The sequence below is a fragment of the Eulemur rufifrons genome, chromosome 15, assembly GCF_041146395.1.
Source record: "Eulemur rufifrons isolate Redbay chromosome 15, OSU_ERuf_1, whole genome shotgun sequence".
Classification (NCBI taxonomy): Eukaryota; Metazoa; Chordata; class Mammalia; order Primates; family Lemuridae; genus Eulemur; species Eulemur rufifrons.
Window position 1 is genome coordinate 64,569,137 of NC_090997.1, and position 24,082 is coordinate 64,593,218.

General features: G+C 44.0%; 1 protein-coding gene across 2 annotated transcripts in view; it reads right to left on the minus strand.

The window, feature by feature from the left end:
* FYN (FYN proto-oncogene, Src family tyrosine kinase) overlaps positions 1–24,082 on the minus strand; it is a 195,974-nt gene that overhangs the window by 12,372 nt on the left and 159,520 nt on the right. For both annotated transcript variants that reach the window (XM_069487473.1, XM_069487471.1), the window contains 4 exons: positions 21,838–22,017; positions 20,182–20,258; positions 19,925–20,078; positions 620–751 (listed from right to left, as the gene is read on the minus strand). In XM_069487473.1, the coding sequence (XP_069343574.1) occupies positions 620–751; positions 19,925–20,078; positions 20,182–20,258; positions 21,838–22,017 (543 nt within the window). The remainder of the gene's footprint in view (positions 1–619; positions 752–19,924; positions 20,079–20,181; positions 20,259–21,837; positions 22,018–24,082) is intronic.

The window sequence follows — 24,082 nt, forward strand, 5'->3', positions numbered from 1 at the left end:
AGAAAAATTTCAGGGTCTAAGAATCTCCCATTTCTTTACATTATACATGCTTTGATATAGCATATTTGTACTATTCAGCAACAGGCAGCGAATGGTCTCTAAATTGCATTTTGCATGTGCGTCTGCTCTCTTTGGCCATCTGGGGCTGAGGCCTGCAGAGGGAACAGGTCTTGGCATCTTCCTGCCAGGCTCATTCCATGGGTCAATGCTATAGTGTAATCAAAAAGCAGTGGGGACTTTTCTGCTTCTCTTTCCCAGACATGTCTGCAAACTCCATTTGGGCAGAGGCTCTGCCAGTGACATTTCTGCTCTGGGAACCACAGACACATACTCCTCCTGAGAGAAGAGAGATTCCATGAGCTAGGGATGGGGCGTGGAGGGGGGGGCGGTGGGACTGAACCATTCAGACCAGCTGTTAATTACATTAAACCCGGCACACAGTTCATAGTGGCTGCTTGTTTACATACCGTGGTGGATTCCAGTTCTGCTTTTCTCCGGCTAAATACCTGCCCATGTTCTTCAAACTCATGCTCAACAGAAAGCAAACTGAGTGAGGTTTCCCCAAATGGTGTCAAAAGCCTCTAATCAGAGGCCCATTTCTGCAAGGTCCTGCTCTTACCTGGGTATGGCACTCTTCCTTTGGTGACCAGCTCTGTGAGTAAAATTCCAAAAGACCACACATCAGACTTGATTGTGAACCTCCCATAGAGGGCTGCTTCAGGGGCTGTCCACTTAATGGGGAATTTTGCACCTGTAGAATGAACACCTGGTTATTCATCAGGCAGAGGGCACTGGGCTGGGTATGGGGTCGGGGAGGGAAAGCACGTGGAAGTCACTTTCACAGGAGCAGGTTTAGAGAGAACAGGGAGGGGGTGAAACAGGAATGGACTGGGATTGAGATGTGCGTCCATAAGTTCTGTTGAAATGGGCTATGAGTCTCCAAGGCCTCCCACACCCACAGCAGAGAAAGGATTTTGCCCCTGGCAAGTCGCCTCCCTACACTTGCTTTCTCTCCTCTGCCCCTTTTCCCTATAGCAGCCATCTTGACCCCTGGGATAGTCTTTTCTTCTGCACTGTATAATTACTTTTCTACCTCTTTACCTTTCTTCTCCCAGCCAGAAAGAGTATTATTTAATGTTTGGTTTTTTCTTTTTGAGACACAGTGTCACTCTATTGCCCTGGGTAGGGTGCAGTGGCATCATCATAGCTCACAGCAATCTCAAACTTCCGGGCTCAAGCGATCCTCCTGCCTCAGTCTCCTGAGTGGCTGGGACTACAGGCATGCACCCACCACGCCTGGCTAAGTTTTCTATTTTTAGCAGAGACAGGGTCTCCTCTTGTTCAGGCTGGTCTTGAACTCCTGAGCTCAAGGGATCCTCCCCTCTAGGCCTCCCACAGTGCTAGGATTACAGGTGTGAGCCACCGCACCGGGCCTAATGTTTGTTTTTTAAAGAGCTACGTTGCCTTGATGACTGTCTTATGAGTCTCTGACTTTTCAAGACCAAGGATCAAATTCATGCCAAAGTCAGTATTGTTTTTCCTTTCAAATTTCTCTGATCATTAAAAGAATCCTCTCTCCAAACCAAAAGGAAGGGTGGGGCCCACCCTGCTCTTTATGATGTTTGATGTGTGCGCAGGGAATTAAAAGGGATTGGGCAGCCTGTGCTCTCAAACGTTAGGCTCAGCAATTACAGAACAGTTCTGGATAGTTCATTGAACAAACTAAAAGAAAAACACAAGGAATTTTTATTACTGATACAAACACAATTATATATTTAAAGTATGTTAATTTTGCTTAGGAGCTCCTAAAAAAATCATACAAAGGCTAACAAAATCAGAAATTTCCATAGTACCTTCTATAAAAAGTCATTGTGCAAAAGTAACAAATGATTAAAATCTTTAAATTAGCATGGTTTTAATAACCAGAAGTATGATAAATTACAGCAATTAGATTTTGGTTTTAAATACACTATATGATAACATCTTTAGTAAATCTACCCTCGCATTTTCAGGCAACATAATTTTCCTCTGCATCTCTTCTGTGCTCACGTGAAATGAAATAAAAAAAAAAATCTTACTATTATGGGGCATCTCACATTAACATTGGAGCAGAAAAGTTATTCTATAGTTTTCCTTTTATGCATTGAGTTATTTTTTAATTAGCTATGTTTCTCAAGCATAATTATTTGTATCTTTCCTTATGTGCTGGATAATTCCACACAAGACCTGGTATTCTCTGAATAGTCATTTTGTTTTTAAAGTTTCTTTCAAAGCATTCTTTTCACACTTCCTGTCCTTGAGCATTCTGTTCACGCAGCTTTGGCCTCTGAGCTGCTGGGATTAATGTGATAGATTTTCTTCAGTGTCGCGAGCAGACTTTGCCCTGGACCAAGCCTCAGCTGGAGTTCTCTTACTTCAGAGAATTAAAGGTATATTAAATCCATTCCTATTTAAACCATCTCTTGAGCCAAATGGCTTAGAAATTTCTGCCCATCTCTGAAGTAAATGGAACATTTTTCTCTGCTGTGCAGACAAATCCTGTAACTAAAATGACAAGCAAAAAGGAGCCTTTCTTCCTTGGAATCACTCAGCATTGGGTGAAAGTGTATGCATTGCTGAAAGCAAACTAGTTAAAATTTGGATATAATCATTTTAGATTTTCTGAGAGATTTCATAATTTCAGATTAAAAAAGGGCAATATATCAGCTACTTGCACTAGTTTGCTTTATTATTTTCTCATTTTATAATTTATATTAAGGATTACAACATGTAAACCTTCAAAAAAAAGGTAAAACAAAGGCTGTATAGTGTAACGGGTCTTCGATAGGAAATCATCTGTAGATATGTGCTATGATTTAGTAGGAGCTAATTTAAATAAATTTATTTTGTATTAGTTTTCTAAGACAAGCAATACATTATATTTATACCAAGCAATATATTTATATTATATTTGTAGGGACAAAAAAATAAATAACTTCATCCAACTGCTACTTCTTTTCTGTCTTCAAATAATAGGCACTTTTGACAAAATAAACTTCTTTAAAGATAATTCATATTTTCCATTTCAAGGAAAACAAAAGGTTAAATTAAAGCAGCAATAAATTTTAATGATTAACTGAGGTTTCTACTGAAAAGAACTAATCGATAGTTACTCTTCTGCTCATTTCATTACCTGTATTTCCCCTTATCTTGGTTTCCCACCTCTTGAGGGTACTAAGCTATTGGCCCTACAATGCAGCTCTAAAAGTTGTTAACTGGGGATTTTTGGCAGGGGTCTTTGCAAATGGCCATGCAGGTTGCATGCTGCAAAACCCCAGTCTGTGAGAAGAGTGTCCCTAAGGTTGTCGAGTATAAGACCTGTCCAATCGATCCCACAGGTGGCCCTGCTGGGGGCTGTGGCAATGGGTTCTTTCCATGGGTGAAGTTAGGAGAGCTCAGACACCAGGAAGGAAGGATCTCCTGGGTGTAAACATGGCCTTTCCCTTGAAAATGATGTTCTGTCCCTCAGATGTTTTCCCAGAAGGCAAGTATGAAGTCAGGATCAAAGTTGTCTTCTAACAGTATAGATTTGTTGAAAAATGGAGAAAATGTCAGGAGAATTATACTACAATTAACTTGCTATTGTTATGTAACTACCTGATTTGCTCTGTGAAATTTTGTATGGGAGCAGGATTCAGATACCAACACAATTTTCTGTCCTTTGCATTTATTGGAGGAAATACAGCAAACCGTGCAGGTAACAATCATCTATGTCACTGACCTTGAGCTTTGGAGCACACTGTAATACTCAGTGTACTTGTTCCATGTTTACAGGAATTAAAAAAAGGAGTTGTCACTCTGTTTTTCATTTCTTACTGAATTAGTTTAACAGTTTAGGATTCTTTTAAGCCAATACACAAAGGCCATAATATGTATGTATGGACTTGGAAGCATCTGTTCCATTGGATGTTTTCCAGGTACTGTTTGCAAATTTTACCAAACTCTCAGGATAAACCCATTGCTGAAACCTTGACTTGGTGTTGTCACCAGGCTGGTATCCCTGGAACCTCCAGGTAAGAGAATCTTTGTACTTTAGTCATTCAACTCCTGGGAACAGTTTATGAGACCAGTTAGCCTTAGGGTGAATCACTTCCTGTGGTGAGTAAATATACCAGTGATTTCTTTTTTTCCTTTTTTTTCTTTCTCACTCTCACCATCCAAAGGAATATACCAGTGTTTTAAATAATTATTTATATCTACCTCAATCTTATTTCTCTAAATTCTGTCAAGATAAGAAAAGAGTGGTCATAATCTCCGAGTAACAAACAACAGGGGATCTTCATCACTCCGTGGTTGCGTGGTTGCGTGGTTGCAATGACTATCTTGACGCCAGTGGTGCCTGCATTTACATCATCGGACGAGACCTCTCTCTTCAGTTCCTGACTTGTGTAACCAATTTCCTCCTCAATGTCTCCACTGGGATGTCTCAAAAGGCTCCTCAAATACAACGGCCAAGATTTATCTTCCCCACAATGTGGCTTCTTTTTCGATCTTTGTTGCCTTTGTAAACCACCCAGTTGATGATACCAAAATCCCAAGATTCACCCTCATTCAGACGCTCTAATTTTCCATTGCTGTGCACTCAGATACCTGCTCAGTGCCTGCCTGGAGGAAGAGCTCAATGCATCTTCACCAGATGATCTTCAGCCTCTCCTGCTTTGTCACCCTCCATTTCCATATAGAACTCATTAAATCCTGACTGTTTCATACTCTTGAATGTGTCTAGTCCTCTCCACTTTATCTATCTACCCTCATTCTAGTCCTCACGAGTTCAGCATCACCTGGCCAGACACTGGAGTAGCCTTCCAACTGAATCTGCGTGCACGATCTGTCTCTACCTACTTCTTCTTGTCATCCCAGACTTGCCTTCCTCTGCTCCCCTCTTTACCCCACAACTCTCCATTGCCTTTCTTTGACTGCTTTGCAAATCTCAACCTCCTACCTGCTTTAGGGCCATAGGACAGGCTGTTCCTTTTGTCAGAACTCCCCACCTCGAGGCTAATTCCTACTCCTTTGCGCTTAGCCTAAGTGTTACTCACACGGGGAACCTGCGCCTGATCACTGAAGACTGGGTTAGGTTTCCTAGTTCTGTGCTGCCAGAGCATCTTCCTCTTTGTTACTGTTAAAGTACTATGAGTATATGAGTTGCCTGAGTACTGGAGCTTGTCTTTCAGGATTACCACTGATCTCCAGCACTGAGCCCAGTGCCCAGTGTGCAGAAGGCATTTGATAAATGGGTGCTGAATGAATGAATGAGTAGCTGGACAGCTGACCAGCCCTTCCAGCCCTCCCTGTTAGGCTGAATAACCACAGTTCCTAATGGGGCTTATTATGAGCAACCTGCCCTCTGATGAGCCCTCTTCTCATCCCAGGTGACGCACCTGTGTCACTGTCTCCACCCGGATGCATTCTTAAGGGTCTGACAACTGCCAACTACGATGGAGAGCATCTGCCACTACACACTAAGGAAACTTAAAAACACCCGGAAAACTCTACATTTTTACTGCCACATGTAGTGTGTTCAGATCTCCTTTGGGTCCAGTGATCTGAGTGAGCTAGAGGGAGCCCCAGACTTTGCTCTGTGAGGAGAATGAGCCCGTGCCACTGGGCTGCAGCAGAAAGACAAGGTGGCAAGAGGCCTCGGGAGTGTCCACAGAAAGAGAAAGTGGAAAATGCTTTTCTTGATAGACTGGGATGAAAGCAGATAACTAGATGCTGCGGAGCCCTGGTCTTTCTCGTTTCAAATAAGGCCAACAATCATCCATGCTTCAAGTAAGAGAAAGAAGAGGGTTGTGGATTTATTAAAAGTTTGTCCACAAAATCAACAACGAAAACCCCACCACTGCTGGGCTGGTTTGTTCTTTCTTCCTATCGCAGATAGTTCTGGAGTTTTCCCCATGTGCCCAGCACTGTACTTGGTGCTGGAAGTACAACAGGGAACACAACCTCCGGCTGTCCTGGAGCTGGAAGCTTAGTTTGAGGAGGAGATAAAATAAATGAATGGCTACTATACATGTCCACTACCATAAAGTGCGATAAAGAATAGTAAAATGAGGTACACGGATAGATTTTGTGGGGCTTTGAGAGCTGCACTAGGATTCTGGATTCTGTCCTAAGCGTGATGGGAAGCCACTGGGGTCACGAGCAGAACTGCGATGACTTCCCACCTTGTTCTTTCTCATCTTTAAAACTTGGAAGATGAACACATCAATACCTGGAGAATGATTTGTGATGAGACAGAATGGGAAAAGTATTTTGACTTTTCAAACTCTTAAGAAGCGTCATGACATCTCAAGGCCCACGGGTGTCTACTGGAAATTAGCAAATGGGTAGCTTATGCTCCCATTGTCACTTCTGTCATGTTTATTTAACTCGTGGCTCTCGTCGTCACATTGGTGCTATTTTAGTGCACCATCTCACATTTGAAATGTACCAATAGTCTCAGGAACAAGGGAATAAAACTTAGCATACTCCAACACTTTGTAAAGCTCAAACATTTCTATGAGAAATGCATTAATTATTTTTTCTGAGTTTATTCTTCCCTGATGTTCTTCCTTTCTTTCTAAGCATTTCGTTTGTCTCCACTGTCTTTTTCATACTCCCACTCTCTAATTACAAGTGTCTTAGAGGACTCAGTGTTCCAGACTCTCCTCTCTCCAGGTATTCCCTTAGGCAACACACCCTCTGTTATGGCCAACCCTGCCCATCGCTGCGTGAATGGGCTGGACACACCATTCAGACACTGACTGTCATCTGAAGTCTTGGTTCCTTATTTCCAAATATCTAAGGGACAAAGCCTCTAGGATGTTCTATCTTTAACTCAAATATGGCAATTGCATGTTTGCATTTATTGTTTCACCAAATTATCTTACTATGAGTAAGGTTATAAAAGAGATTCTTATGCTAGGTGGAAAATTTCACTAACTGACTGAGTTATAAAGCTAATTTTTACTTTACTATTCTAGGATAGAAATGGAATCCATTTTGTTACTATCCTCTTTCTGGGGGTCAGATCACCATTCTGCCAGGCTTCAAGGTGAAAACCCTAAAAGCCAGCTGGGACTGCTCTCTCCTTAAACCCCCAGATCTGGTCCATCACCAAGGCCTCTTGTTTCCCTCTTTGACATCTCTCAAATTTATCCTTCCCTTTTGAAGTTCACTGTTAAAATCTGACTTGGGTCTTTACCTCTGTTAAGTCCTCCTGGCTTCAGCTCATTGTTCTTCCAACTAATCACTTTAATTTGCAGCTTCCTAACGTCCCTCCCTCTCCAACCATACAGTTCATTCCCTACTGCTAAGTCAAAATCCCGCACCTGGTTTTCAAAGACCTGTATATCTATTCAACTTTGGTTCTTGCTACCCCAAACATGTAGTTAATCTGATTTAGTTTGCTTTCCTGTGACCTATACCCTGCATCTGGCAGGACTGTACTTGCTTCTTTCACATGAGCTTGTTCGAATGCCTTCTCTCCTTCCATCTGCTTAGCCAAAGCCTACTCAAGTCCCACCTCCTTTATGAAGTCATCTGTGATTACTCCAGCCTTCCTGATCTCTCCAGTGCACTTAGAGCCAATGCTATAAATGACAGTTTAATGCTTGATAATAGTAGATAACACAATAGCTAAACATATATCGAGTGCTAAGTGTCAGGCATCATGTGAAGTGCTGTACACATGAGGTAGATACCAGTAATAGTCCTGTTTTACAGATGAGAAAACTGAACACAGAGAGGAAAAATGATGTGCCAAAGGACGTGTGTTAATGGTGGAATTGGAATTTGACCTGAAGGAGACTGGCTCCAGAGCCCAAGCACTTAAACACTATACACTATTCTGCCATGTCCGTGTCTCCTCCGTGTCTCTTTACGAGTTCTTACATGTGTTATTTTTTAAATCTCCTTAAGTATAATGTAAATCCTTTGTGGCTGGAGACCAAGTTTTAGACTATACTTATGTTTCCCCATAGTAACGTGCCTAAGGCTGGTGAAACAGCAACTGCTCAATAAATGCTTTAACTGGCTAAAGGGTCAACCCAGGCAGCAATTCATCCAACACACTAATGGCTAAAGAAATTCTCTCCTTTTATGCAGACTTATTCAAACTAAACACAAGAGTGACAATATGGTGGTATAGCAAACTAATACTTTTTCCACTTTTAAGAGTTAGAGGAATAGGATCTTCCTTTCATACTCTAGGACAGCCTGATTGAATGTTCTGGATTTTTAAGTAAAGCAGGATGACTGGCCACATCCATTATGTCAGGATGGCCCATCTCAACCCCCAAGTTACATTCCAGTTAATGAGGTCCCTCTATTCCTGGTGGCCAGGGAATCTGCTTTTCATTTCTGCCTCAAATAGAAATAGTTCTTAATTGATTCAGTTACTTCCTGCACTTCATGTATTAAGAGGACGGCAGTGGCATTTCAAATGCTCACATGAAGACTGCAGATACTTTTGCTCCCGAGTCCACCTGCGCTAAGTGTACATAAGTTGGCTGGGAAACAGGGCGTGCACGCTCTTCAGTGACAATGCAAAGGGGCCCAACTGTGGGCTGAGCTGTGATTGAGTGGCCGCTTGTGGAAGGGCCTGCATGATCATTTAGGGAAGTGGCTCCAGAGTCAGGCAGCCCTGGGCTTGCATGCTGGATCTGCTGGGTGACTATTTAAAACCTCCCTAAGTCTCAGTCTCCTTGTCTGTAAATTGGAGGTGATAACCTCATGAAGTTGTGGTGAGAGTTATACTAGATGTTAATATAAAGGGCTCAGTACAGTATCTGGCACCTGGTAATAGCTAAATCAACACCAGCATTTATTTTATTTGGATAGAAATGCAAAGGCACTGAGTTGCACTGGCAAATGACCACAAGGCTCTAGGCCATCGGCAATGCCAAAGCTCTCCAAGCTTCAAGAGAGGGAAAGAGGTTGATGAAAACCCAATACACTCATCAATCAATCATTGAAAATTTATTGAGTGTTCATTAAGTCCCCAGCATGGTGTGAGGCACTTCTGGGAAAACCAAGCAAGGTCACTTCTGGCCCTAGGAGTTTCCAGGCAGCTGTACACAGAGCTCACAGGCAAATCCAAGAGAGAACTAAACTATGGTGTGGGCTTTAGAAGAAGAGTGCTCAGAAGTGAGAGGAAAAGAGGACGTGAATAGGGAATGAGCACTCCAGGGAGAGGTGGCCACACTGAAATGATGCAGTGTGTCCCTGAGGTAGGGACGGTCAGGGTAGGGGCCAGGACAGGCCTGGGTGGGGCCCAACTCACATCGTGGCTCTCAGTGGGAACCTAGACTGACCAGTTTTTTTTCTCCTGGTCCCCAGGCCAATTCCATAGCCTTGTTTCAGAGAATATTCCCTCTGGCTGAAAAACTGGGCCAAGGAGGAAAAGGTGAAGCCAGTCAGAATAAAAGAAGCCAAATCCTTCCTACAGAGAATACAAGCTGTACCCTAACAGCATTTTCAAGAAGTGGCTTTAGCTTCAACAATAGATACTTTTTCTGAACCAAAGAGCCACCCAGAGCCCTCTTTAATTATGAAGCCACAAACTCATATTATATACAATATTCAATAATGTGCAACTTTAAAGTTACCCTGGGGAAGAAAAGAAAAGAAATCACGAGCTCTGCCAATAACAGGAAGTTGGTTACATGGGGGGAGGTGAGAGGCGGGACGAGGACAGGATATCCTGTGAAGGAAGCAAAATCAAAGCTGACCTGACCTGGAGCTTTGTGGTTATTCAAACCAAACAATGATTTCAAACCCAGTGAAACTTGGCACAACAAAACTCAAGATTTTCCACAGTAGGCCAAGGGAATGACTTTCAGATTTCCCAAATCCTTCTGAAGTAAGACAACTGTGTGTTTTCCAGTCATCCCTGGTGACACATTCTGTTGAAATTTCTACTTTAAGTTTATAAGTTTTAGCCCCAAGTTTATAAAATAAAAATAAATGAAAAGTAAATGGCACAATGGGTTGAGATTATATTCCATTTGCGATTTCAGCACAATAGTGGGCAGGGAGTTTGGGAAGGAAGGAGACGGGGAGTGAGGAGGAATGCTGTCCCACAGGGGACATGGGTGGAGGAAGGACAAAGTTAAGCCAAGGAAGACAAGCACCTAGGACCAGAAGCTGGGCCTGAACATGTTACAGAGACAAGGTTGAGTAACTAGGCACAGGCCCAAATCTGGTTGGCTTGACGCCATGGATGGAATATTCAGGTTGAGAGGGGTGAAAGGTCCATTAGTGGGTATTAAAAACATAACCTAGGACAACCAGATGACAGAGGGGGATAGACTCGGCTACCAGGGAGGGTGGGGATGAAGCTGGAGTCCAGGCGTTAACCCTGGGGTCTTGCCGTCAAAAGGACAGGCAAGAAGATGAACTGTGGAAGGGCATGAGACCTTCCATGGAGGCTGTGACATTCCTCCTACATACCTATGGGGGAGCCAGAGATGAAGGGAGGACTGCTTGCCTTTCCCCATTACCCTCCTTGCAGTGGTGACCAATGACAACCCAGGACAATTCTCAGGGGCAACACGGAAGTAAAGAATAAAATTAATGAGCATCTCCTGAAATCATTGGTGTTTGGCCCCTTTACTCTTAGGAAGGAAATCTGAGAACCACCAAGGGGACCTTCCCTGATGCACAGACCATGTTATGGGGGCTTATTTAAGTGGTTGCCTTGGATGGAACTGGGGAAAGGAGAACGCTGTTTGCTGTTCCAGAACACTGAGGCTCTGAATAATTCCAATTATCCTGCCAGCTTTCCAGGAGCCAAAGAGGAAGCAATTATCAGAATAAAAATTCTGCTTCACAGCCTCAATCAGATAAATACCACATCTTGGACTTCTGGTCCAGAACAAAAGACAAGAAAGCTGCGTGAAGAGCGCTGTAACCATCTTCGTGCTGTGCTCAGGGTGGTGAGAACTCACCTGAGCCATAGATAGGTGTCTGGGAGGCAGCTCAACATAGAAATGATTCTAAGAATCCAGTCACCCCTGGAAGAGGCAGTGGCCCGAGTCAGTCTGACTTCATGCCACACAGCATGCCAGCAGCCAGGACAACCCTGGGTTTGGGGATACTGCTTGGGAACAGTTGGAGGTCATGCTGGGGCTTGATTGGGAGTCCAGAAGAAAACAAAGGATGAGAGGATATTCGGGAGACAAGCACCACTTTGGGGCTGCTTTTTAAACTGCGCCTCCCCCTGCCAATCTGGCACAGTGCCCGTGCCATGGGACCTCCACTGGGGAGTCCAGAGAGATGACGCAGAGCACCCTCTTTTGCTGGAGGAAATGAAGGCTTCAAAGCTGGGGCAGTTTTCATATGCATTGCCTGTCTCTGATTATCCAGATGATGCAAATGCAGTTCTTTTTGCCAGCAAAGCAAGACAAGGAAGCCAAATGACATTTTTGATGTTTGATGGCAGCCTGTAGTTCCTATTTACACACTTTAAAATCACAGAGGGTGACCATCTGCTTCCTTCTTAATGATTACCAAGAAATCCTGAAAGTGAAATGGGCAAACCAAGGACTTTGCTCTTGACCATTCAAAAACCACCCCCTAAGTAAGGCTCTGCCCAAAACAGCACAAAGGAACGGAGATAAAGCAGCACAGATAAAGAAGAAAGGTGTTCAAAGAAGCTGGCTCCGACATCAGGCCCATCTCTCTCCTCGGGGCAGAGTCAGAGAGCCGCCTGAGGGTGGAAGTGCAGGAAATGAGTCTCATCTCCTTCCCCCAAACAGTTTTAATCTTAACAGAGAGACTGGAGTAGGAAAGGGTGATTTAAAGTCCCCTTTCTTTTAATTTTAATCTTTGGATTTTAACACAACCTTTCTAGGAGGAAAATGGATGTGCTGTACGATTCATCTCCATTTCCCTGCCAGTCTGACCTGCTCCCCCTGACTATTAATCTGGGCCCCGAAGCTGCACAGTGGCTCAGCAGATAAACAAAGCAGTCCCTCCCAGAAATGTGGTGGAATCGAGGAGCTTTAAGTGATAGAATACAAATGAAGGAGCTTTTCTGCCTAGTGACTGAAGTGTACCGAACTCGGGCTCTGGGAAGCCTGATTGCAAGCAGTGTGGTTCAGGCATGCAACTCAGCTCAGCGGGAAAGACGTGGTGTCTGACCTCTTGGAGAGCAGGGCATTCTGCAGGGGACGTCCCCCGTCCTCCGGGCCTCTCCCCAAACAGCTGGCAGGATGATAAACTCCCAATATGGGCACGGGGGTGTGGTCTGGTCATTTCATGGCGGCACTGGAACTAGGAACTAAGGAGTTTCCTGCTCAGTACTTAAAACAATGGCTTGCATTTGAAAGGGTTTGCTTTTTGTCAAAGGATGGTTTGCTTCTCTAGCAGGGGAAGAATTAGATTAAATTCAATAATTAAAAGGTTTTTTTTTCCCCCCTTCCCTCCCCTGACATTTGCTGTTCAGGTCACAGCACACTGTGAGGGAATGGCAATGCTGCTGTTGACAGAGAACAAGAAATTCATGTGCTGACGGGGGCAGAGGGAGGGCATCTCATGGCGAGATCAGCCTTGATCTGCCACCGGATTACAGGGGCCTCAGAAGCGGCTGATTAATAATTCTGCAGGAGCCCTTGAGCTGCAAAGCTGGTGCTCTGAGTCTAATAATCCCCAGTCTTTGTAATACAAAGGAAGGACAGGAATTCACAGTTCTGAATGTGAAATTCAAAATTTAAAAGAAACAGGGATCCACTTCTTCCTGACTGTGTTTGTCAACCTAGCTGCCTGCTTGTTTGTGTTAAATGGCTACTGTGCTTTTTGAATCTAAAATCTGATTATATTTAATTAGTACAGGCATCTGGGATTTCTAATACACAAAGAGTTATTAAAGTAACAAATCTTTCTAAAATATGTTCTCTATGAAAGAATGTGTTAATTTATGCAGTAACAATTTTTTAACATGAAATAATTAACATGAAAACTGCAACAATTAGGAATTCTTCCTAGTCTAATTTATACGTGAATTTTCCTCCAGACAATAATCTATTCAATTTAAACCCTCAATACTGGGAACATTTGAACAGAAGCATTTTTCTTCTTCTATTTAATACATAAACCTAAACTCACAGCAGTCGTATACAAAGATCGGAATGTCCCTGTTTCTACATACATTCCAAAGATCCAAAGATTATTTTGCCTTGACATTTGCTTCCTCAGCAACAATTCTAATATCATTAATTTAGAACTTAAAAACAAAGCAAGCAAAACCACACAGCAACTCCATGTCCTGTCCTTCAAGATGACTCTAACCAGGAGGGAGGGTTATAGAGGCAGATCTTGCAGGTGGGAGGAGCCCTGGTAGGAACGGGTCAGGAAAACCCAAAGTGGCACGTGTGTGTGTGTGTGTGTGTGTGTGTGAGCATGTGTGTGTGTGAGACACACACAGAGATTAGCACCCATTGGATCAATGATAACATTACTATTACTACCACTACCAACTGCAACTATCAGCTCAGTGTTTGTTTTGTGCTAAGTGCTTAATGGCTATTCCCAAGGAAACCACACAATTCTATGATATAAGTAACTGTTACCCCTATTTTCAGAGGAGGAAAATAAAGGCTCAGGGAGATTAAGTAACTTGTTCAAGATCTCACATAGAATTAGCAGCAATGCTAGGATTCACACCAAGATAATTCGATTTTATCCATGCTCTTAACCAAGGGAGGCCCTGTCATCTTTGGGAGGGTTGGAGTGGGTGTGGGAAGAAGAGAAGAGTTCCGGCTATCCAAACACACCAAGCAAAGTGCTGCTGGGAGGAGCTGGTAGGAGTGAATAATGCCAACAGTGTCTACTAATTGTCTCCTCTAATCCTTACAACCACCAGAAAGGTAACCAACAACAATCCTATTTTGCAGATGAGAAAGCTGAGGCTCAGAGAGGCCAGAGTTTACGCTCTGGGAATATGGCAGAGTCAGGATGTGAACACAGGCTTATTTAGCTCCAAAGCTCCTGTACTCACCACCCCAAAGACAACCTTGCAATGTGCAGGGAATATCGATGGTAACAAACAAGCTTTTCTGGAGGTTCCTGTAGCCCTGGTTCCCAGGGGGAGCTGTGTATATTGCTTAGAGAGCAGGAGGCATGTCTGGGAAGAGTGTGGAGAGGGGCTGGTGACCTTGGCTATTTCCATTGCTGTAAACAAATATTCATACCTATTCTGTGCTCTGTGTCCGTTCCTTGAGGGCCCTTTGCTGGTCTTTAAGCCAAGTCTCTTCTATAGAGAAGCAGTAAGACTGGTGCGCAGATACTCAGGAGAATTGCTACAATAGTGCTCATGCACATATGTGTGACTGCACCCGCACTGCACGTGTTGACGTGTGCAAGCACACGCATCAGTGAATTGCTGAGAATGCCCACCTGGTCCTCAGACTTGACAAGACTGAAAACAACAGAGGCAGCACGGAGGCACGGCTAGTTCACGACAGAAAAGGCCAGCATGAGAAAACAGACCAAGTCTGCCGGAGAGGAAGGCAGTGGACAGCTGACTCCCAGCTGTGTTCAGCGTGGAGGGTCCCTTGGGGCATGCAGTTGATATCAACGTGGTGACTGCTCAGATAAATAGACTGGCCCAGCCTATAAAATAATGAAATAGTACTTTTTTTTCCTTGAAAAATTGATTCTTTCTTCTCTATTGATTACTAAGTCTTTCTCTTTAAAAATGTTTTAGGTAATAAAATAAAGACCCTTTTCAAGGAAAGTACATGTCAAACACAAAAGTTGAGGTTATAAAAATGATTTTTATATTTCACAGCTCTTAAAGAACTTTTATAGACAGTCCATTTAATTCTCACACTAATTATATGAGGTGATTGGTATCTCCATTTTACAGCCGACAAAAACGAGGCTCCAGAAGGTTGAGTGATCTGCCTTGGGGACACCAAGCTTTGCAAGGAGGACAGAGCTGGTTCAAACCCAGGCCCCTGACTTCCAACCCCGGGTTCCCCGAGCTCATTAGGCTGCCTCACTAGTAGCCTGGCGAAGTACAACACTGGTAACTGACACGGTGACTGCGTGGTCTCCCTTTAAAGATACGTCCACCCAATCTGTTAGGCAGTACCGACAATTGCTAACCTAGGCTTGCCCTGTGACCAGCCCACCTGATAACATGCCTCAGAGACACGAGGGCATATGTGTACCACCACAGCTGATTTGTAATGCCCCCAAATTGGAAACACCCCCAAAGGTTCATCCAGTAGAATGGATAAACTGTGACAATGTGTACAGTGGAATACTTCCCAGCCACGAAAAGCATGGACGCACCTGGTAGACACAATGATGGGAAAGAAGCCAGACAGAGTGTGATACTAATGATTCCCGTGTGTGAAGTTCACTTACAGGCAAAACTCACCTATGGTGACAGAGGAAAATAGAAGCTAGCTCTGGAGGTGGGCACTGACTGGGAGTGGGAACGAGGGGGTCTTCTGGGCTGCATCTTCATCTGTGGGTGGTTTCAGGGGTACATACATATGTAAAAATTGAGTTGTACAATGCAGATTTGTTCATTTACTGTATGTATGTTATGACTCAATAAAAAATAAAGTATCCACAAATGGGAGTTATTCTTACACACAAGCCAGGTCTATCTGAACTTGTGAGGTTTAAATCAACATTAGTCAGCACTGAGCTGCCTGAAAGCTTGTGGGAAAAAAAACCCAAGGCTGTGAAGAATTCTCCCGCTGCTTCTCATCTGTCTGTGTGGGCTTGGAAGGAAAGAACGGCTGCAGGGGCTGTGAATCTCAGGACGAAAGGCTTGGTGACATCCACCTATGCCAGTGGTCACAGGACACAGGCATGATGTGGACATGTGAGGACAACAGGAGGGACAGCAGATCGTGGTGGCCTGTGGGGATGATTCTGGGAGGAAGGTGCAGTGTTGGGGCGGGCAGGTGGCCGATTAGACCTCGGGAGGGCTGGGAGGTGCAGGACCCCACTGTGGCAATGGGACCAGTGACTGACTTCTCTGGGCTTGGACGCACCATCACAACCACCTCAAGGTCAACAAGTCCAAAACCAAACTCATTCTCTTTCTCTGGAAATAAGATTTCCCCTCATTTCTGTCGTTGGTAACTCCATTCTCCTGATTACTAGCATCTGACTACGTGGGAATTATCTTCGATTCTTCTCTCCCTTCCCAGAACAGTGTTTGGGCCTTTACAGAACTTAGTGTTGAACTGGATATCACAATAGGAACGGTAACATTTATTCACCACTCCCTATGTGCTGGGCTAAAAATGCTACCTGCATTGTTTCACTTAATCTTTGCAAAAATACACAGAGCAGTTAAAATGTATTTCTGCCTAACACATAAGCACACTGGAGCATGGGAAAGTTAAATAATGTGCCTAAGGCCCCAGATGGGTCGGTGGTAGAGTTGGATTTCGGCTCTGTCTGACTTTGACGATGCTCCCACGAGTTCCTCCTAGGCTTGCTGACTGCGCCTGTGCAGTCTTAGGTGTCTTCCTATCAGTAGCTCCCAGCGAAGTCCCTTTCCTAGACAAGGCACTCATCACTGAGGTTGGCATTATTTAGAGACCCTGACTGGGCAGAATTTAGCAAAGAGCTTATGACTAAAGAAGAACTATCTGCTATAATTGAGTGAGGTGGATGGGAAATAGAGAATGAGCAATCCCAAATAATTTCCAGTTGCTTCTAGAATGCTGTCAACAGAGGCCTAACCCTCACAGGCTCTGGGCCTGGTCCTGACCCCGCCCCCCCCCCCCCCACCCTGGGCTTCTGCTCTGGCCAGTGGGGGGTGGGGGTGGGGTGGGGCGGCTAGAGGAAGGAACCTAGGCAGGGCCGTATAACACAGCTCCAAATTCCAATTCTGCCTATACCCTGTGCAATGCCACCTCGCCCACCCAGGGGGGGTGACAGACATTTCAGTGCACCCCGAGATGAGAAACTCACAACTGTTTTGAAAACAACTGCCATTCACAGTCTTAAAATATCTGTGTTTGGCACACATTTCTGAGCACTGCCCGCACCCCCACAATCACGATGCAGCATGGCTGTGGCCTGCGGGTAACATAAAACCCGACGTGCAAATATTATTAGGCACGTGGACCAGCTGTCTGGAGGAGCTGATTAATCCCCGGCAGAAACTCCGGCATGCAGCACACATGCCATCTGCAGAGGACACCAGCAGACACACACCAGGCTCTTTCTGCCTTGTAAAGAGGCCAGGGCAGGGCAGACCCTTAGGAGGAATTTTATAAATAGCTAAGTTGTCCCAGAGCTGGAAAACGAAGGGCTGTTCAACTCCCTCACACGTGCACATTAGAAGGTGCCCCTTAAAAATTTCCCATAAAATAAAAGGGAAAAGGACCTTATGACTAATCCTCTCCATTTTTATTTTTTCTTTTAATCACTGTCTTGATGAGAGGCAGTCAGCACAGCGCGAGGGTGGATGTAAAAGGATCTGGATTCAAATCCTGGCTCTGCCATTCTACCAGCTGCGTGACTTTGTTCAAGTTCCTTAACCCCTCTGAGTCTATTTCCATCCCTCCCCGATCTCACATGTCCCCTCTCAGGCCTGGCACTTGGAAGGTATTGTATAAATGCCCGTCCCTTTTCCCCCTCTGTTGCAGGACAGCATTTCTTTTATTCTCCTCAGACAACCGGGACCCCACAGGCTTTGTTTTCTTCCCCCAGCGCAGTGCTCCGGCTCATTTACTTCTCACTTATCTCTTTCCAGTGTCTGGCATGGATTTCAAGATGTTTGGAAAGGGAAGAAAGAAGAAAAAAAAAGTTTTAGGAAGGAAGGAGGGGACCCTCTACTTGGAAATTAAGGAAACACGGTCCACGGGGCGGGTGGGGGGCAGGGGGTGCGTGACGGTGGGGTGCGGAGGCGGCTGAAGGGCGGTGGGGATCACGGTGAGACAGAAGGCTTCGGCCAGAGCCGAGGGGGGCAGCCTGGGCCTGGCTCCAGAGCAGCAGCTTGACGGGAGGGAACCCGCAAGGGCACCAATCACCCAGGGCCACAGCCTGGGGGACTTCACTCCAGCGAGGGAGGCACGAACTAAACACCCGGCCCGTCGGGAGCCCCCTGCTGGCGTGCTCGCCCCTGGCCCTGTAAGCTGCCATTTATGGACGGTTCACGGGTGTTCACCACAAACCCTGTAGAGTCCGAAGTCCAGGCAAAGGGCAGAAATTCTACTCTCACACAGAACAGCACTCCGTTCCAGCCCTTTCCTAAATCAAATATTCACGTCCCAGCACCTTTGCCCACCCTCCTCTGAGTCTGAGGAGCTGGGATCTGACAGACTCGCCTCAGGGCGAACTCCCGCAGTCGGGCCAGGGCTCAGATCCACTGGCAGGCAGGTCCTCTCGGCTCACCTTGCCTCAAAATCACGTCCACATTCCTCTCTGGACCGCCAGTGCCAATCAAAGCTGCAGCGTGCCTTTGATGAGCGACACGGCGCGCCATCTGGCCCAGCACCGGGGTGTGGGTACGATGCGCGGGCAAGCTCCCCGTGTGGGCATTTGGCTCCAGGACAAGAACCGCCACGTGTTGGGGAAACTCAAATAGCTGAGCTGTCTGAACGACATGTAATTTAGCATTTGGACAATATCTGTACCAGCCAGGGTCTGAGTTTAACATTTTCCCTCATCGCTTGAAACTGCTGAGAATGTTTCCATTCTGAGTCAAAGAAAAGGAGGGAAGAATTGGCATGAAAGAATCAAAGGAGGAGGAAGAAGAAAAGGAGAACTCCAGAGACGGCCAGAACTAAGCAGAAAGCAACACCCTGTAGCACACTCCAGTCACTGCTCAGCATGACGAGGCTTTGGTGGAAGACAGCAGTGAAAGTTGCCCCCTTCCCCCGGTTACAAGCATTATATTCCTACACGAGGAGCCTACATTCAACTGCAAAAAGCATACTTCATTCCACACTTTTCACACTTTTGCCTGGTGACTGCTATGTGAAGATCCAGGAAGACAGAAAATATCCCTGGGAATTCCTTCCTGGTATTTGGTGCTGTAATAGCGCCTGCAAAGTTGCCCCACTGGAGCGGCTGCTGGGTTGGGATGTATTTTACTGAAAGGCTAATGTCTATGAATTTTTGCAGGGAGTGGGGTGGAGGGAGATGATGCAAGGGACTTTCCGAGCACCTCTGCTGTTATCTCCCGTAGTCTCTCTAAACCCTCTTTCCACCCCCTCCTCCCTGCTCTGGACCCATAAGGACCATCACTGGCTCCTCTGGCCTCTGGCTTCTGGCTGGGTTTGGTGGGAGACAGGAAGCAGGCTGAAGAGCAAGGTTGGGCGGGAGTCCCCAGACGGCCCCACTGCCCCTCTCTGCAGAGAACTCTCCACACAGCTGCCCATTCTGACTTCCGGTGCCCACTCTCTGCCCCTTGCCTTTCAGGCCTTGGCTCTCCTACTGTTACGAGCTCTGAACTACTGCACTGTGCCCTGTTGGCTTTCCTAGACCCTGCCTGTATGTTGGTAAAAAACTTTATTAAATTCTCCAATTTGAGCGTGCTTTCTGTTTTCTGCTGGGACTTTGACTGACTGAGTGGTGAGCTGTAATTTGACTGATCCCTTGCCGTTCCCCAGCCCTCTTTCTCCCAGAGGAGAGTATCTCAGGCCTGGACGCTGTGAGGAGGGCAGCATGAGCCAGGAGGGCCACAGTAGTGGACACCCATTCACCAAAATGCAGTATCTCCTCCATCTACTGTGCCCACCAGAGTTGCCCGCCTGCAGAGCTGTCAAATTCCTGCCAGATCAAGGAGCAAAAACCCAGCTGAAGAATGACATTTCAAGTGTTTTCTGGAGGAAGGGGAGGGAAGGGGGAAGGAAGGGTCGTGCAGTAAGCAACTGCTCTGAGGGATGTGATCACGAGCTATTGTCATTCAAGTGCCCACCTTGTCTTGCTGTGTACTCATTGTCTTCGATTAATCGGGCCAATCCAAAGTCAGCAATCTTGCATATTAGTCCATTCCCAACTAGAATGTTTGCTGATCGCAGATCTCTGTGGATATAATTCATGCGCTCGATGTAAGCCATTCCTGCAGCAACCTGTGGAAACCCAGGGAACAGGGCTCATGTGTTACACCATGACCTGATGCATTTATGCATTGTTAAATCTACGGCACAAATCAAGGTACCCCACAGGGCCTACCTGTGCTGCCATGTCCACAAGATTTGGTAATTTCAGAGCTCTTCCTTCTCCATCTTTTAAGAAATCAAGTAAACTTCCTATGAACAAAACATAAAACCATTTCAATTTACTTTGAAAGATAAAAGTTCCCAACAGAGGACTATATTTGTTTTTTTATTATTAGAAGTGATAAGGTAGTTGAATGAAATAATGCCATCAATGGGAAAAAAAGGTTTATGTAAAAACCAGAATAGAAAAAATTCTATGCATTGAAAAGCAACAGCTTTAGCTTTTAAAAATAAACAGCACTGATTCCATTTCTAAGGACAACAAGAATTTGATAAACTGTAAGAAATGGAACTTAATCTCCCTTTAAGAGGAACATGTGAAGAACAGCACCACCCCCGTCTCAGCCCCCAGGCAGCCTGCACACAGGACTGATGTGGGGAGAATGCAACCTAGCTGAGTGTCCAAAACTGTCGTCCCAGGACCCGCTGCAACAGCATTACCAGGGAACTTGTTAGAAATGCAAATTCTCAGGGCCCAACCTAGCTGTATTGAATCAGAAACTCTGAAGTTTGGGTCCAGAAACCTGTGTTTTAAGAAGCCCTCCAGGTGATTCTAATACGAGGTAAAGTTTGCTATCACTGGCTTGGCTCATTTACAGATCTTAAATCAAGACAAGGATAGCTGAAGAATATGGGCGGGGCAGACAGTTCACCTAATTAGATTGTAGCCAGCCAAGTCTTAAATCAGACATCATCTGAAACAAAACAGCTGGAGCTTCAGAGCCACTATTCTAACACAGCCCAAGGAGGCTTAGAACTGACACCAATGCAGAAATAATCATTTGCAGAAGCTGGAGGCTGATGATGGTCATCCGTGATATTTTATGCTTTAATCACAAAGTTATTTACAAAATAACCCCAGATACAAAGAAGAAATAATCTGCCAGGAAAAAATTCCAATTATATTTTAAAAGAAACTATGTGGAAAAGAAAAATTACACTGGCATCCTCTGATGTGCAATACATTGCCTTTTAAGGCTGTTTTTTGTTTGCTTTGTCTATTTTTCCAAAACAAAGTGATCTTTAGCTTTACCCCCAACAATATTGGTTTGATTAAAAAGACAGAGAGAGAGAATATGAGAATAAAATGTGCTCTTTAAAAGCATGTCATTTTCCTGAAACTCTGTGCTTGACAGAAAAAAAAAGTATGTCATTTAATCATCTGATGTTTAAGAAGAGAGCTGGAAAAAACTAAGATGTTGAAATGATGAAGACTAAACTTAGTCCAGAGACCAGCATCTGATATCAATTGTTTAGCCCTGCAAAAAGGAAATTTAACAAAAGCCACTACATTCAAAATAACAGCAAACTATCATAGCCCTCTGTATCACCCTTGATATTAAACATGAATGTTTTAATTATGGAGCTTGAATTTCTGATCTGTGACACATACAAAAAGTACTGCATTTCATAAGGATTTGGGGGGCAAACTCAAAGTTAGTCTGTTTTTAAAACATTTACATTAATAAGCACACAACTGGTGCTTCCTGATGGGAATACTTGACTCATGCAGAAACCAGGAGACAAGCAAGCAGGCAGCTCCGTTTCTCTCCCCAGAACAACCCCTGTAAGGCTCTGTGAGGAGGAGACAGGAGGGGTGTCACCCAACCTTTATTCATATACTCAGTGACAATGTAGATGGGCTCCTCCGACACCACTGCGTAGAGCTGGACCAACTTGTCATGCTTCAACTTCTTCATGATCTGTGCTTCCTCGAGGAAGGATTCAGGGGACATTGTGCCTGGTTTAAGAGTCTTTATGGCTACTTTTGTGTTTCCATTCCAGGTACCTACAAACATCCCACAATATCAAGTCAAACCAAAGATCCTCTTTTGATGTCGGAAAAAAAGTTTTTGACCAATAGTTATTTGTATAAAGTTAGATTTTAAGTTTAAAGAAACTTAATATAGTTTTTGTTGAAGATGGTCAACTGCAAGGACTCTGTCAAGTATTTCAATAGGAAAAATGTTGTCTATTTATGGCTATGGCTATATTAAACTTCATCATCCATTTGATTTTTTTTCTTATTTTGAAATATATCATTCTTTTTCTGGCTCAGTCATACGGGTAAAAATTTATACTAAACACTCTGAACCCCCATTTATAGTGATGAAAGTCCAGGGGTTAGAACAGGCCTGGCCGTGGTGGCATGAGCCTGTACTCCTAGCTACTGGGGAGGCCAAGGCGGGAGGATTGCTTGAACCCAGGAGTTCAAGACTGCAGTGAGGTACGATAGTGCCACTGCACTCTAGCCTGGGTGACAGAGTGAGACCCCCATCTCTTAAAATAAAAAAACCAAAAACCAAAAAACAGGCCTGGCTACCCAATAGCCATCCTTTAGGTAGTGAGCATGGAAGAAATTAGATTAAGTTTATGCAGTGTGCCATTTAAAAAAATATGGTGACACTGAGGATGTTTGGGAATTACCTCTAGACTTTCAATTGTCTGCAATGGATGAGTGACTTCACTGAGTCCTTGCACAGTTGAGCCCTGCATGCTGATAAGCACTGGCAAGGGGTACACAGTCTCCTTGCCAATACTTCAGCCAGGTAAGGCAAACTCCTCAGCTTTTCTTATGCTCAGCCACAAGAACAATGGTTTCTATCAAATCGACTGGGAAAATCAGACAGCAGAAACGAGGGAACAGAAATATTTAAACTTAACATGTTAAAAAAATCTAGCAGATTTGAAGCCACCACCGGGTTTATGATCATCATCAGTTACCTCATCTGTAAAATATAGGAATGGAAGTGGATTACCTTTGGTGTCTCTTTCATTAAACAAAACCAAACCTAGGTTCTATGTGTATTCCATTATCAGTCCTGTGACTTTGAACAATAACTTTATAAGGGGAAAAGAAATATACTAATTTAGATTATGTTATTTTCTATTTGAAAAAGAAGACTGGTTTAAATTAAGATTTATTTTTATATGTAATATAACTGATTTTAGAATTTAAGGATTCTGTAAGTTGGAGCAATTCTTGTTATCCTGTTAAAAACATGGTTCATATAATATACAACCTACAAAAATAGAAATTATGAAAAAACAAGTGGCCTAAAGAACAGTTCATTTAAATCTCATAAAATATCTGCCTACTAAGTATACATGGGAAATTTGAAAATTTATAAGTAATCTTTGCTATTTAAGTGTTGGCACCCCAGAATTTTAAATACAGTGAGGTCTTCCTTACTAACAACCACCTGGTTAATTACATAGATAACCATCCCAGTTGTGATGTGCATGTTGTTTTACATTTAGCAGGAAATAAAATGTTAATGGTATGTGTAATGATTTAAAGTTGATAATTGTAAAGTTTGAAAAAGTTTTTTGTAGGGTCAAATTCATCTTCATTGTGTGAGTGATTTGATTAACACATTAACTGCCATGTGAGTTGTATTTAACTCATGCTAGTTTTGAGCCCGGGGCCTTGTGAAGCATATGAAGAGTCAATCTTCTGAAACAAATTCAATTAAGTAGTTGTGAGTCACATACAACTTAATTGGTATGCAGTGTAAAAATTGATTTTAGTGCCACGTGAGTTGCATGTAACACACACCAAAAACAATAAAAAACAACAAATTTTTCATTAAATTAGAAAGGATTATTTTGTTTTCAAAATTTTCATTCAATTTTCATAATAAAACACGGTGGCCCCAGGAAAAATTTTTTTTTGTAGTATGGCAATCAATCTATGAAAATGTTTAGGACCTACAATTTCATTATAAATTAAGTGGATGAGGGAGAAGAAAGTCATATAAATATATTTTACAGTACTTGAGATAAAGTCCAGAGAGAGATGGACACAATAATGTGGATTCCTTATCCCAATAGCTAACACATACACATATATG